Below are 15,898 nucleotides of genomic sequence, written 5' to 3' on the forward strand. Positions count from 1 at the left end.
GCAGTTTCCAAATCTGGGTATAAATCCTGATAATCTCGGCTTTAAGATTGTTGCAACAAAACCTCGTATCTCCAAAATAGTAATTTTACAGGAGAAGGAAAAAAGTTTCTCAACTTTGAATGGACGTTAATGGAGCAAGATCTCTTTTCAAATCATTTTTGGAGCATTTCTGCAGCTCAAGCCATCAGGAAAAAAACATAACAAAAATAAAGATGCAAGATTTTGTTTCCGACAGCGTTGTTTTTCTCACTTCTAGGCTCATAGCTTAAAAAAATTAACAACTGCATGAGCAACTACACAACCGCCCATTTGGCCCTTTGTTGTCCCTCAAAGAGGGAGTCAGTCGTGGCTTAAATTGTTTTAGCCCTTTCTGGTTACATAGCACCTCCTAAGCTGCACTTTGTTCTATTTGGTGCAGATATCTTCAGTTGACATGAGAAAAAAACATTACTGTTTCATCAAAGTAGTTCAGAGTTTCTTAATTTAGAGCCCATGTGTCAAACACTGGGCCTGCAAGCCAAGTCTGGCCTGTGACACAGTCCTATTCAGCCCGCAAAAAATATTCAATACCTATTTTGGAATATTTTGAATAAACAGTGGCCTGTTGGGATCATGGCAAAATGTTAAGTAAAAATGAAATGAAAACACAGCTGAGGATTTGTGATGTCACTGTCAGTCCAGGCATGTTTTAATGGCATGGGTATCGATATATTAGGCCAGATACAAAGTGGTTTTACTGTAGAATGGCATGTCTTACCTAAATTGTGTGGCTCTGTCTGTAAAAATCCAAATACAAGATTGAATCGGTATTGGCCAATACTCAGTATTGAAGTGCTTGTATGGAATTGCAGGCCAGAAAGCTTGAGCGGGACATTCCTAACTCAATTCCCTAAATTAATAATATGCTCAGTTCGTCCTGAATTACCTCCATGTTAAAATCTTGTAATCCATGTTCAAAATCAGTTCAACCTTTGTTAATCCAGATTTATCCTGACACAACTAGGCTTTGGCTGCATTTGGAAAGCTGCACCTGTATGTACGTTTGGTAGCCTGGTGTTTGTTTAATCACTTTCCCCTCTTAGACCAAAGTTACTCTGTCTGACCAATTAGCGCTCTCTGCTCTGTCCCTGTCCCATCAGTCTGTACCACTCAGTGTTGACAAGCACAAGCATCTCATGTCGAACGTTCTGGCTGATGAACGGCTGACAGAGCTCCAGCGGAGGGGCGGGGCTTGGCTAGCTGGCCTGGCTAACGGAACATCCGGGCTGGCTCAGAGGTCACCAGACTGCAGGTAGCCATAGAAACTGACCAAATAAATGAAAACACATTTGGATTAATATGAGACAGTTTTCCATCTATTTTTGTGATGATTCATTCATCCCAGAACAAGTAAGTGGCCTATTCTTGGCTCTGTCTCTCGGGTTTTGGAAATCTCTCTTTGAAATCCTGAAGTAATTATGAAGATTTTGGTAATTATGTGGGTTTCCATGTGTTTTTATTTATACCATGTGTGCTTCATGTTTTTAGGGCTGCCTTGGCCACAACCTCCAACCTCTACGACAGCGTTGATGATTCGCTCCATCGACTGGTGCGTGTTTCAAACCAGAGAGGCCATGACTTGGAAGCACTTGGTAGACTGGCAACTCTAGTGGGAAAACTGGACAAGGTGATCAAGATAGGACACTTAAATATAAGGGATGCACTGAATATACATGATGCAAATAAATTCAAACTGAGTAAAACTTATTACATGAGCAAAATTATTGTCGAGCAAGTAAATTTATTGTGCAGATTTCATATACAGTATTTTATTCATGTGAAAGTGATGCACACATTTCAATCAAGTCTGCGTCAAATCAAAGACATCATGTTTTTTGGATGTTTTAGATAAAAAAGCCCCTTATGGACTTGGCTTGTAACTCAATCACTCACATTTTGCAGGCTGAGGACTCTCCATAAGGGGGCGCTTTAAGCATTGTAATTTTAAAGGGTCCATATTCTGGAAAACCTTTTCCTCCCTTTTCTATAGATAGATATAAAGGGCTCCATGTATTATTCAAACATTCTAAAAGTTTTGAAACCCACCATTCACTACCCATTCCACACAGTCCATAAATGAAAGCTAAGCTACACACTTAAAATTATGGTTCTTCATTATTAGAGAAAATGGTTCTATTTAGAACTATGAAACCTCAAAGAACCCTTTTGCATGATTAAAGGCATCTTTGCACTGTGAAAGGGCTCCTCAGATTGAAGAGAATGAGCTGTAGATGGTTCTATGTTGAACCTTTTTGAAGAGGGTTCTGTGTAGCCCCAACAAAAGTTCTTCTTTCATTACAAGCTGCACATCAAAGCATAGAAGATAGAAGAACCCTTTTTAAAAGGTTCTATATAGAATCATCTGCAACACATTCCTCATTATTCTGAAGAAATTTTCACAGTTTAAAGAACCATTCATTTACATTTATAGCATTTGACAGACACTGTTATCCAGAGTGACTTACAATTTTGTTCATTTTACACAGGTAGGTCAAGGTAGTGTTAGGAGTCTTGCCCAAGGACTCTAGTTGGTATAAGGTAGGGTCTGTATAGAACCACTTTCTTTACTAAGGAATCCTTGAAGAACCATCATTTTTGAGAGGGCACACAAAAAGCCTGTTGTAGAATTTACTGCTTTTGTGATCTAGCACCTTGACATAGCAGTTTAGCCCCACCCGTTCACTGAAGTTATAAGAAGTGATTCAGTGCCAGATTTCTTTTTGAATGAGGCACAGCTCAGGACAGCCAATCAAAACGGACTTCATTTACATATTAAAGGCAGAGTAACAAAAACAGCCTGTTGAATTCTAAGTGATGAGTAGGGATTGGACATTTGTTACATGAAAATAAATTAGGTTTTTGGTAAATAACCCACATAAAGAATAGAGGGCAAGAATAGCTTTCAACCTGTTTCTCTTCCTCAGTGTGAGAAAGAGATCGAGCGAGTGCAGGAGCAGCTGGAGGAATATAAAGATCCTCCTCTCTCTCTCAGCCGCCTCTCACTCAAACAGCAGAAGTTCAAGAGCTTCAGAGAGTCTGCCATGGTGAGTGGGTACATTTGTTGATTTAGTGTATTTGTTTATCATGAAATGACAGAAATGGCTTTATTTTGTGTCTTTATGTCTTGTGTCCTCATTTGTATGCCTATGTATCTTTGTAGGAACTTCACAGTGAGACTCTAGTGGTGCTGGGAGAGGTTGAGAGTTGGTCCGAGCTGGACTGGTCAGGGCTGGGGACGGTCCTTAACCGACTCCCACCAATCAGAGAGAAAGTTAGAGACATGTCTCACTGCCTTTCTGACTGCTGGACACAACTGGACAACACACAGAGGCTACTGTCCACTCTTACCGAGGTATGAAATATATTCGCACACTCCTACACATGTTTGGTTATTGTAGAAACTACAGAAAATACATTACAGAGGAGCTTTACAGTGTCATTGTGCAGTGGGTGATATTATACCATCACTGGCTAATTCTGGGTGGACGATATACCATATTGTGATTATTTGCTGCAAAATCTGATTATAGTTACAGACTTTACAGTCAAAACACGTTTTGTTGGTTTTCAGTGTAAAAATGAGTTAACACATCCTACACAAACAAATTTAAATAAGGCATTTTTCTGCAAATTTAATGCACAATTTGTATGAATTTAACATATTGGAAAAAATTAATACATATATTACATATACATATATAAGCAAATAAACAGTTGTTGTGCATTAAAACTTATTAGAACTTATTTTCAGAAACATGAACAAAACGTAAATGAAATTTGACTAGGGGTGCTGATACGTTTGCATACAACTGTAATTTACAGTATATTAGACGAAATATTTAAGTCTTTGATGAAGCATGTTTAATGCTAGCTTCTCAGTGTAGAAATACTACTGCAATTAGACTAATGGCAAGCCATGTCTAAGAAATTAAAAAAACATATTACAACCTTATGCAGTATCACTGTAGCTATTAGGGCTAGGCCTTCAATTCAGTCTATAAATGTCAAAACCCCAAAAAAACATGAGGATAATAGCATTAAAATGTTCATTTCTGCTGGCCTTCCTATGAGATTCAAGGAACATGTTGGCGCTCAGCTAACAGCAACTCGCAAGAACGTTTGTTCAGCAGTTCTAGATTAAATTCAAGCTTGGAGTGTTTTGCTTGAAGCTTGAAACAGACAAATTAGCATATACGTTACTTTGTAGCAGTTTGACGGTGACTCTTTTAGTAGATAGGATGGTAAAGAGCTGCTGCCACTGTTCTCCATTTCTAGCCACACCCATTCATTAGGCTGCTTTTCGTACTCACAGTTATTGACACACTTAGTCCATACTCCAGAAGGCATAGAGTGATGTTCTTCTCACGAAAACCGGTCCCACGCATTGGCCTCGACACCCCCCAAAACATGATTGGTTGATTCCTCTGTCATATGTATGTTGTTAATCTAACACATTAGGCCTTCTCTTTGACTCTTGAAGTCCTCACCAATAGAAGAGCTCGCTTAGCCACATATACCTAAATACCACAGACAACAACAGTTCCTGATTAGTTCATTTTTCTGCTGGGCATTTCAAGAAATTTTGTTTGAAAACTTAACAGTGAAACGAGTGTTATTGTAATACATGGCAAGATCAAGTATGAGATGATTCTATCTATTCAGAAAGCCTTGAAGATTCTATAAAGGCCAATGTAGCGATAACAAACTCCTTAAATGGCTAAGGCCCATCGGCGGGCCTTGAGTCTTATTAAACACTTCTATAGCCTAAGAATAGCCCAGTCAGTTTGCCTTGAAGCCCCTGTAGTTATTGAATAATAAGCCTTATGTAAAAACCCTGTGGTGTTAAGGGGTTTACAAACAACATATTTTGCAGCCCTTTAGACACCCCACATGTGCCATTAATTTATAGAAATAGTGCCTCCGAAAATGCTAAATTTACTAATGATGAATAGAAGCTATTTTGCATTATGCAAATTTGATCAAACTTACTGGACATCCTAAGTCATTCACTTGTTAATTAACTGTTTATCTCCTCCCACTACAGGCGTCCCAGTGGTGCGACGTGGTCTCCTCTTCCTCACCCCTCTCCTCTCCATCCTCTCCTCTCTCCTCACTCCCCCCCATCCCCCCATCCCGATTCCAGGATGCACGGGCTCTGGCTATGGAGCTGGGGGGCGGGGCTCTACTGGAGCTCTGGGCGCAGACCTTGGAGCGCTACCAGCGGACCCTGGCCCACTTTAAGACCCGGGTGCTCCAGGCAGAGCGCAGCCCACCCGCTGCAGCTCAGGGCCAGGAGCCCGGCTCAGGCGCGGCGAAGACTACACGGCTCCCCAGCTCAGGGGGCTCTAGCCTGTGGGAACTGGAAGGAGAGGTAGAGGGAGACTGGGGCAATGGAGGGGAGGGAGGCCTGCAGTCCTGGGGGTCACTTGCCTCAGTGTTCCGGCCACAGAACTGCTCCACGCTGAAGATCGGAGAGGAGAAGAAGAAGGAGGGAGCAGGGGGAACCACAGGAGGAGGGAAGTTCTTGCAGAACCTTCTCAACCCAAGCAAGAAGAGTGTGAGTTTGTATGCATGTATGTGAGAGTGAGAATTGTTTTGTAGTCAGTAGAAAAATCAACTGATCACAATGTTTGTGTTTGAAGTTTAATTCTTTTTGCACTGGAGCTACGAGGCTAATGTATCTAACAGGTAATGGAAACTTACTTCACCCTCTGACATTGTTATTAACCTATTTAACCCTACTGGTTACAGTTGTGACTGAAATTTTTTGGATTTGTAAATATAAAAACTATTATTATGCTTTCTACTGAATGTCATCTAATCAATGGCAGTTTAATTACATGTATGGAATTTGTTACATGGGTTATGTAATTGTTCTAGTAAATATACACATACCATATTTGGTACGTATACTGGCACATTTATGTCATCCTCACAGGAGAGATGGCAAACGTGTAAAGTGACTCAGCAGACACTACATGACTTTTCATTATACCACTATACTGCCTCAGTTTTTTACATGGTTGGTCAGTTAAATCATTTCTATTTTTTTTGTGGTCAAGGATGTCCAGTCTTTTCCGCAGACGGCCAGTGTGGCTGTGGGTTTTCATTCCAGCAAAGCTGGAACAAACATGAACAGCTGTTGATGATTAACTGATTAAACAAGTAGAGTCAGGTGTTCTCTGGCTTGTTTGGAATGAAAACCTGCAGCCACGCCAGCCATATGCAGATAAGATTGGACACTCCTGGACTAACTGATCCACTTTTTGTAGTTCACAAGAGGTTTTTATGTTGGTGCATGCACATGAATCACTGTCTGTATGGATTGTTATGTTTGTAAATGCATGATATGTATAGAAGCTTTATGACTTTTTTGTTTGCCTGTAAATAATCTCTTTTTCTCCTCTTTTAGCCCACAGAGGCTCCTCTCCCTCCCAAACCTCCCCGTAAGCGCCACCCAAGCTTCGACCTGCAGGCCCTTCTTGCCCCGCGGCGAGCGGCCGCGACCGTGACAAAGCCAGCAGAGAATCCGCTAAGCTCAGGGAGCCGCGCGTCACCCCTGTCCTGGCTGGGCAGGAAAGCTGTAGCAGATCCCATCCTCACTGCAGGGATGGCAGCAGCTCTACCAGGATGGAAGGATACTGTTGGGGGAGGAGGAGGAGGCGGGGGCGGGGCAGGGGGGGCAGGCGGGGTGTTGATCCGGGGAGTGGAGGTCAGCAGTAAGGAGGTAGCTGATCATACTGGACTGAGCAGGCAACACGTGCTGCTCGGCAGGACAGAGAGAGAGATGGCTGGAGAGAGGCCTGGTACTACTGCTCAGAGGTAGGTGGGCTAGTGGGCAGGTTGTCAAAAGAATAGTTTGACTCAAAGACTGTTGTACACAATGTCGATCGGCCAAAACATGTTTGGTGTTTAAAGTTTGCTTCATTACCTTCACACTGAGGCTACAGGGCTCATGTAGCTAAAGTATCATAGCTCAAAACAATAGTAGGCCTGTCACAATCCCACAACTGCCTGATCAGTTAGGCTCACCACAATGGCTTATAAATAAATATTCTGATAGTAAAATAATTGATTAATCGGCTTAAACTTGTGCTGTAAATGTGAAGAGCTGTACAAAAAGTGTTCTGACATCAGGGACTGTTACTATATTATTCACCAAGAACTAAATAACCACCATAAAAAACCTGTGGCACAGTAATTGTAAGAGTAAGTAATAAGCAATAAATAAAAATTTGTAATAAAATGATTGCTAAGTAGATTAATGTCACAGTTTAACACAACATTTAAACTTACTAGTTCACTAGATATAGTTGGGTAAGAGAATGTGTGCAGATTTAAAGATGGGTTAATCTAGCATGTGTGAGCAGACAGTACATCTAGTAAGTTAACGTGATGGTTTGTCACAATCTTTTTTACACATTGTCAATCAGTCAAGACAAAAGTTTGCTTCTTTAATTTGCACTGGAGCTGTGAGGCTGGTTTAGGTAAATGTATCAAAGTACATTTCATAGTTTAAATCCTGATTAGCAGATGTCTTGAAGCCCCATCTAATCCGTAATTGTGTCCTTCTTTATAGGTAAGATCTTGCCAGTCTATTTGAGATTACTTGATACAGTTAGAGGTAACTGTGATGGCTCAGCCCAAAGCTAATTCAATGGGGATTTGTTTTGTAGGCCTGTCGACATTGTTATTAATGTTGAACAATTGCAGTTGTTCAGTAAAAATTTTCTTTAAGTAAAGAAAATGGTTCTAAACACAACCATGAACATCCAAGGAACCCTTTGCATGCTTAAAACAATTGGAGATTTTTCAGATTGTATATGTGGTGTATATGGTACTTTTCAGAAAGGTTTTATATAGCACCAAAAAAGGGTTCTCCTATTGTTAAGATGTCAAGCTTGACGCAATAGAAGAACCCTTTTTGCTAAGCATGCAAAGGGTGTCTGAGTGTTCATGGTTTAGGGTTCTATACAGAACCATGTTCTTTACTAAATGACCATTGAAGAACCGTCTTTTTTTTAAGTCAAAAACAATAACGAAAAGTTTAATTGGGTGTGTTTATATTCATTATGAGGTTAATACACATAAAAACAGAAAGCAGAAGGGACATTCATTGATTCAGATCATGGATCTTATGAAAACATAAAAGATGTAGCTTTCAGTATTAGTATTGTTTATTTATTTATTTATTTTCCAAAGCAAATTTCAAATGTTTTATTGAAATTATTTGTAAGGCAGTAACTCAACAGCTCAAACTGCGTGGTTGTAACTACTTGGCCTAATTGTTAGCTACATTAACTCCACACTGTAAAACTAAAGAAGCAAATTTAAGACATTGTCTTGGCTGACCAACTACATGACTAAGTGGGGAACAAAGGTGTGAAGTTGACTGTTCCTATATTTACCCCCATGTTTGATTTCCCTCTCAGTAAGCTGTACCTGCAGTGGTGTAGGCTGGTGAGTTCTGAGAGGCAGTACGTGGCTCTTCTGAAGGCCGTAGAGGAGAACTACCTCCCACTGATGGACAGCACAGACACACCGTCCTTTCTGAGAGGGAAGGCAGAGTTGCTGTTCTCGAACTGGAGCAGCCTCGCTACCTTCCACTCTCAGTCACTCCTCCCTGCCATGGAGGGCGCTCTTTCCCAGACACTACAACAAACCGACTGCTTCCACAAATTCGTGAGTAAGGTTTTTGTGTCTGGATTTGCAAACTCTGAGTTAAAACCAAGAGCACCGACCCAACAAACAGCAACAAGCCCAGACGTTTGCTTGGCGTGCCTGAATATTGTAAAACAGCTGCCGACATGAGAATGTTGGTGTTTGCTGGTATCTGTTGGGTGCACATGCTCTGGCTTTCTGAAAATACAAGCACAAACACCAGTAAGCAGGCAGTGGTTGATTCCACAGATGTTTCACAATTTCTGCATAATTCAGTCGTTGAGTCATAAATAACGTCATTCAGATTGGTTTGGTGTGAAACTGCATTGTAGAGAAACTCAGATTTCTGGTGGTGGTGTCTAGAAATCAGGAGCCACAATGACCACAGTGCAAACATAAACTATTATTTACTGTCTGTTACGCCTGCAAAAATCCCTGGTTGTCGAGACGCCACCAAATTCATTTGTAATAATATTTTTTTTTTCCTGATATTTTTATTTCATTTAAATCTTGTTCTCTTTCTCTCTCATTCATGAACACATATGCATGCGCTGTCTGACACACACTGACTAATAGAGAGATCAGTTCCTGCAGTACTCCCATTACATCCGTATGAAGCCTGAGCTGGACTCCCTGCTGGTCAGCCAAGCTGCTGACTTCTTCAAGGTGAGCTACTTAATTCACCTGTTTGAAAACGGTCATGTTGACGCTGTGCAGCTGTAAAAGAAACTAAAGAGCCAGCATGTGTTTGGTAATGAGTGTAATGAAGTGGACGGTCTCTGGGGATTCTTGGCTGCGTTTGGATGCTGATGCTGTGGCAGTACCAGTTGCGTCCACTAGGAGTGCATCAAACTGCTGACGACACAAAAGTGGAAAAGGCCATAAACCATATTTTGATCCATTTCTGTTTCTAAATTAAAAGAGAAAATGCTGCATATTTTAACAGTTAGTGCCAAGGTATGCCAAGGTTAAAGACAGTCCCCTATGCAGCATCGTGATAGACGCCTGTGGTTACACTGCTCTCGAAAAACCTACTTGTACTGAATTCATGCTTCATGATTGCATAAAGGGATGTGATTAAGGATGTAAGAATTTTTGTTAGAGTTTAATCTGCTGGGCTGGATTTCCTGAAAGGTCTTTGCACAAAGACGAAGGTACAAATCAGAAAGGCCCAGTCTTCTTTCTTATTTTTAGCTCTACCTCTTGTTTTCGAGTGTCACTTTGCCCCTTGGAACTGAGTGACAAGGGGTAGTGGTTGAAATCTTCCTCTATGAAATGGGACCCTCAAACAAAGAAGAGCATTTCTTCATTGACAGTCTTACTACATACTAGCGTTGCTCTGTAGATGACCCTGATAGCCTGCAGTGATAGCAGAGGAGGGTAAAGTTCAGCTCCTCACTGCTGGGCTTTAGTTACATTTAGGGAATCAAAAGCCTTCAAAGAGGGGGGCAATTATGTATTATCACCCACCTCTGATTCTTCACTGATATGGAGCTGAAATCAGATATTCACCAGCTTCTCATTTGAATTTTCCCGTTCCACCTTAAATGGTGCAGCAGTTACGTTGTGGCACTTCAGGCATCAGAACTGCTGGACTATCTAAGGTGGAGCTGGAAATTTAGCCAGCTAGCTACCAATTGGCATACTACTAGTGTTTTTTATATGCGCATAACAGAGAACTAAGGACCAAGTGGTAGGTACAAGCAGTGAAATGGGATTGGGCCAAAGCTCTTTTCCAGCTATAAGGTACGAGGTTAAACAAGTTCTGATGTGACTGGACTGGTGTTGTTAATTGAGTTGAAAACAGATGCTTGTTATTCTGCTTGTCTTAAAGACTTTAGAACAGAGGTGCCCACACTTTTTGTCTTGGGGGGAGCTGAAGTGCAGTGTTTGTATTTGGCCAAAAAGTCCATACAGTACACAAATAAAGAAAGTTGGTAGATATCACATGAAGTTCTTAAATGATTTTATAAATTTGCATTATATTTTATTACTAAAATACTTAAAAATATGTCAAAATTAAGAATAAAATTTTTTATATAATATAGAAATGTGTTTGTTCTCTCATTGGTGGTGGGGTTTGGGTAGATTTTCCGGCTGGCCAAATGAAGGGTGTCTTTGCCTCCTGGGCCACACTTGGGGCAGCCCTGCTTTAGATTGAATTTCACCCAAATGTCCAACACTGTATATTTATGGTCTGGGTTTAATAGTATGGTGATAGTAAGATGCATGAGGTTTTTTGGACATTTTTGTAATAATGGCTCACAAATTTAAATGAATGAACTGTGTCTGAAATGCCCACCCACACGTGTCACCAACAGCCCAATGAACTGTCCTAAAATGTATGTTGTATGTATATAGAAGGATATGGCTAATACATGTTACTGTAAATCCACCACAAGACACTATAAATACCATATCTATTATAAAAAGAGACATGTAACCAAGATATGATGTTTCTGATCTGAAAAGTATTTGTGATCAGCCTTATCACTGTGTAAAAGGAGACTTCTTGTCCAGTAAACTATTTTGCAATAGAACACGCAGTGATTCCCTCTGTCTCTCCCTCCCCAGGCGAAGCTGTTCTTCTCTCCTGCTCTCGCCACAGTTTCCTTTCCTCAGTGTCTGTCGGCTCCCACTCAAAGGCTGCAGCACTACTGCGAGATCCTCGAGGAACTGGGCGGTTTGAACCCTGCCCCTGACTCCGCCCTCTCCGTTCTCAGACACGTCCAGCGCCACGGAGAAGACCTGCGGGCCAGCGACCTCATCACAGGCTGTCCGGTGAGAAAGCAGATGCACAGCGTTTATGGACGATAACACGGTTTGTGAGCCGTGTGAGTGGAATGAGAGACTATTGTATAACAGTGCTGCCCCCTGTGGGTCAGATGGCTGTAAAATAAGGTTCATGTTTGGGTGACTGCAGCTCACCCAGTCTATGGCACAGTTTATAAAGACATTAATAAAGGTCAGTACCTGACAGAATGAACTGTTGTGTGTATTCCTACACTTGTGTGTGTGTGTCTTAGGTACCTGTGGCGGAGCGTGGGGAGCTGGTACGACAGGGCGAGCTATGCGTGTGTGTGTGTGTAGGCGGCCGGAGGAAGAAGACCGGCATGAGGAACGTGTTCCTTTACCAGCATTATGTCATTTTTACCAAACACAAAACTCCAAGCCCTGGACGCAGTGTGTACAGCTTTAAACACTGCATTAAGGTACACACTCGCACACAAACCCCTTTATTATTATTGCTATGACTGACATGATTTGTTGATTAAATTGAAAAACTTAATTTAAAAAACCTTTTATATGAAACTATATAAAAAAGAGCTGACAGTGATTCCACAATTCTGTTAACACCTAACATTTCACACTGTAAATTATTATTGAATAACAATTACTAATATGACAAGTGATCCAAATACATGCAGGACTCAGGACTGTGCAAACATTTTAGGCACCTAAGCACATTGTTTAAAACCATTCATATTGGCACCAAGTGTGTTTTACGTGTAAAATATCAGAATAAATACAGACAAACATTAAAGAAGACATAACAAAGCTTTGATTAAGCAAACTATTGGATGACCACTATAAATAATATTGTGCTTCCTCGAGGAGAGGTTTGGGAATACTTATATAAATGTGATGACATACATCACTACTTTTCATGTTAGTGCTATGTCTGTTTATTTCTAATATTAATGTTTTCCTAAGAAATTAAATTCTTACTGTCACATCTGCTGGCAACAATTCCCCTCCATACCTGAACAGATCACAGTCGCCTGAACTCCAGCCTAGACTTCCACATGACTCTAATTAGAGGACATTTTGTCTAATTAAAGGACACAATGACATCTCACGAAGTCTTGCTTGGCTTCATCCTGCAATTCTGAGTCTTTTATTGTGTCGTGTTTTTTGGTATTTGACTTTGTTTATTCTGACCTCGACTATGAATTTTATTTTGTTTGCTATTTACTCTTTTGTATGATTGGCTCTCCAGGCCCAGTTGTGATAATATTCTTGTTTGGCCTTCATTGAACTTGCGATTGTCTTCTACCTTGAGCACGAAAATGAAAATGACACTTGCTGCCCAGATTAGTGCCTGTTTAATTCTATTTTTAGGTGCCTAAAATCTTTTGCACAGTGCTGTATATATTTACATTCTTTTCTCCTCAATGTAGTGGTGCCAGTTTCCTCTCACTAGCTTGGTGTTCAACATGATTCCACCAAGCTTGCTGGGTGAAAAGATGCACTTGCTACCACAAAGTCTTGTGAAGCTACTACAACAGCTACTGTTGCTGCAAATAAAATGACATTGGGCAGCTCAACACGCTTGGAGGAGAACACTAACTGCTCAGTCTGTTATGACAGCTTGGCTGATGGCTGTGGCATCGTCAGGGAGAACATGATCATCTTAAATGCCAAAATTATTGTTTGGTTAAATCCACTTTTATTGTTTTGGTTGTTTTCTTATTCTCAATTAATCGTCAAAATAGCTTGTGTGAATACAACTGCTTGTGCAGCCATAATTATTTCTGTTGTGGTTGCCATTAAGCTACTTATTAATGTAGCTAAGTAATGTTATGCCTACCTGTAAACTGAATATTTGCCCATGTGTAAAAGGCATTTTTCCAGCAACAACTTGCTATAATGTCAGAATTTTGTCCTCATAAACATAGTAAAGTAACATACACACTCTGTCTCTGCCTCAGACAGGAGAGATGGGTCTGACGCAGAGTGTCGGCGAGGAAGGTCTGAGGTTTGAGGTGTGGGTGAGACAGACGTCTCGTATCAAAGACTGTCTCACCCTGCAGGCCGCTTCTCCAGAAGACAGAGGAGCCTGGACCCATGACATCGCCCAGCTCCTGTGGACACACGCCATCCATAACACAGGCACGTTTTACAGGGCCTGAATTCCTCCCTTAAATTTTCCACAGGGGGGGGGGGGTTCCACTTCAGATGATGTAGATTTACGGTTCAGCCAGTGGTCCAGGTTTGCTTGCCTTTAAGTCCACATAATTGAAACCTGTCTTTAAATGTTAGTCAGAGGTGCTGCAGCAGCAGAGGCTTGTAGGTAGAGGGAGAGAGAGTGCGCCAAGTGTGGACCTCAGTCCATTCAGCCGTTTGTCCTGGATTCCACACTGGTGGAAACAGCGGCTGAACATTATTAAACATTGTTTTAAATGTCTGCAGGGATTTCTCGCATTGTAAGTGTTAGATGTGCAAGAATTGATGAATATTATGTGAAATACACTGAAATTCAGGCCCTGGTTGTAACACTCTCACCTTCAGCCTTTTGTATCTAAACACCATTTGCCTCTTGATGTCTTTAACTCCTTGAGTCATCTGTAGTTATGAGTAGTAAAAGGACTTTTAAACAAAAAAAAGTTCTTACAACCATTCAGGCTTAAAAATTAGGAGGTGAGTTTTATCACTGCCGTTTTGCTCTGGTGTGTAAAAACAATTACATGATTAATTGCATGTTTAGTTGCAGAAGGAATTTCACTTTAATTTGTCTCATACATATAAAATATGTAATACTCAAATATTTAATCACTATTAATCACATATTGCCTATTTTCTCATAATCATATTTGTCTTAATTGCTCAAATTTGAGCCTAAAGAAAGATATTTTCATTTAAAAAGCACTACATTTTGTTCTAACTATGCAAGTGGACAAAACATCTCCATCAGAACGTCATTATTACCTTATTCTTCCACCTCCTCCCACTCTGTGAGAACAGACAGTGGCTTGGGTGGGTGGAGTCCTTTAGAATCCCTTAGGTTTGGGAGCTGGACCCCGGTGATGTGCTTGGCTGTCCGCACTACCCTCTGCACAGCTTTCCGCTCGATGGCAGTGCAGTTCCCATACCAGGTGGTGATGGAGCCTGTTAGAACGCTCTCCACAAAATGCTTTGTTTGTGTTGTTAGTCATTTTAACACTTCATGAACTCAAATCTCCTTAAAAATATTGTGTTAAGCAAACATTCCGTTTTCTGTTTCATTATTACTGAAGATGTTATTACCGCCTTTTGGCTATTTCCATTTGAAAGGTCAGCAGCTTAGCATGTGAGATGTAAGAACATATTTAGACACATCTCATTTAGCATCACCTTCTTTCCTTAAAATTTGAATAAAATGAGGTCCATTTAGTTAGCAACCATTTAATTATTGGTTAATTAATTGAGGACTGATCCTCTTAATTAAAATAGACTTAAATAATGATGGTCTGCCTTGATTGACCCAGTTATATATGTGTGATTAAGAGAGAGAAGTAGAAGTTTAATTATATCGTCTGTCAGTTTGGGTGCGAAGCTGTTGCATGGAGACTGTAACTGAGAGGTGTTTGTTGATTTTGTTGGTGAAAAAGTGAAACATCTGTTCAGAACAGCACTGAATATGAGGTCAGTCTTTGCTCTGACACAAAAACATACTACTGTTTGTTTATCTGGAAAAAACGGTGTGCTGAACAAAATTTAAATTCCATATAATTGATGATTAAAACATAGTAGTGGAATAAATGGAAAATAGCAGGTGTGTGTGTATGTGTGTGTGTGTGTATATATATATATATATATATATATATATATATATATATATATGTATGTATGTATGTATGTGTGTGTGTGTGTGTGTGTGTGTGTATATATATATATATATATATATATATATATAAAATGGGCTGTTGCAGCGACAGGCCTCACAGGTTTAATTGTAATGTTTTTTTATTAAGCAAATGGTGGGAGAAATCTTGGGTTTTACTGTTAAGCCGTAGTATAAGCCAAGTTATAATATAATGTTGCTTGACAGCCGGACACCCAAACTGGCCAAACGTCTATGAAATACAAAAGTCATCATTCATTTTTACATCACTCTCTTTACCTCTTACAATTAAACACTGTTTTTGTTAGTGCGCATTTAAGGTTGTAAACGACCCAATTCTGACTGCTTTGTAAGTGAAATGAGGTGCACCACATTCAAAAGACTGAGCTTAAATGTACAAAGCAAAGTGAAATTTCAAACACAAACAGAACCAACAAACTTCCGCCGCTGTCTACAGTAACAACACCACTTATAACTTCAGTGTGAGTGGGTAGGCGAACAGAACATACTACTTAGTCACATTTACTCAACCCTACGAATTTTGTGTGGATGTATACTTTCCTCAGTATTTTGAAAGGTCTGTACGTTTATTTC

General features: G+C 40.4%; 1 protein-coding gene across 1 annotated transcript in view; it reads left to right on the forward strand.

The window, feature by feature from the left end:
• Positions 1-15,898, forward strand: part of arhgef40 (Rho guanine nucleotide exchange factor (GEF) 40) — a 59,862-nt gene that overhangs the window by 33,367 nt on the left and 10,597 nt on the right. The window contains exons 13-23 of the mRNA XM_017722965.2: positions 1,140-1,291; positions 1,528-1,666; positions 2,964-3,083; positions 3,200-3,391; positions 5,084-5,596; positions 6,452-6,861; positions 8,472-8,721; positions 9,277-9,366; positions 11,275-11,481; positions 11,727-11,912; positions 13,413-13,593. Coding sequence (XP_017578454.1) covers positions 1,140-1,291; positions 1,528-1,666; positions 2,964-3,083; positions 3,200-3,391; positions 5,084-5,596; positions 6,452-6,861; positions 8,472-8,721; positions 9,277-9,366; positions 11,275-11,481; positions 11,727-11,912; positions 13,413-13,593 — 2,440 coding nt within the window. The remainder of the gene's footprint in view (positions 1-1,139; positions 1,292-1,527; positions 1,667-2,963; positions 3,084-3,199; positions 3,392-5,083; positions 5,597-6,451; positions 6,862-8,471; positions 8,722-9,276; positions 9,367-11,274; positions 11,482-11,726; positions 11,913-13,412; positions 13,594-15,898) is intronic.

Source organism: Pygocentrus nattereri, chromosome 22 (assembly GCF_015220715.1).
Source record: "Pygocentrus nattereri isolate fPygNat1 chromosome 22, fPygNat1.pri, whole genome shotgun sequence".
Taxonomy (NCBI): Eukaryota; Metazoa; Chordata; class Actinopteri; order Characiformes; family Serrasalmidae; genus Pygocentrus; species Pygocentrus nattereri.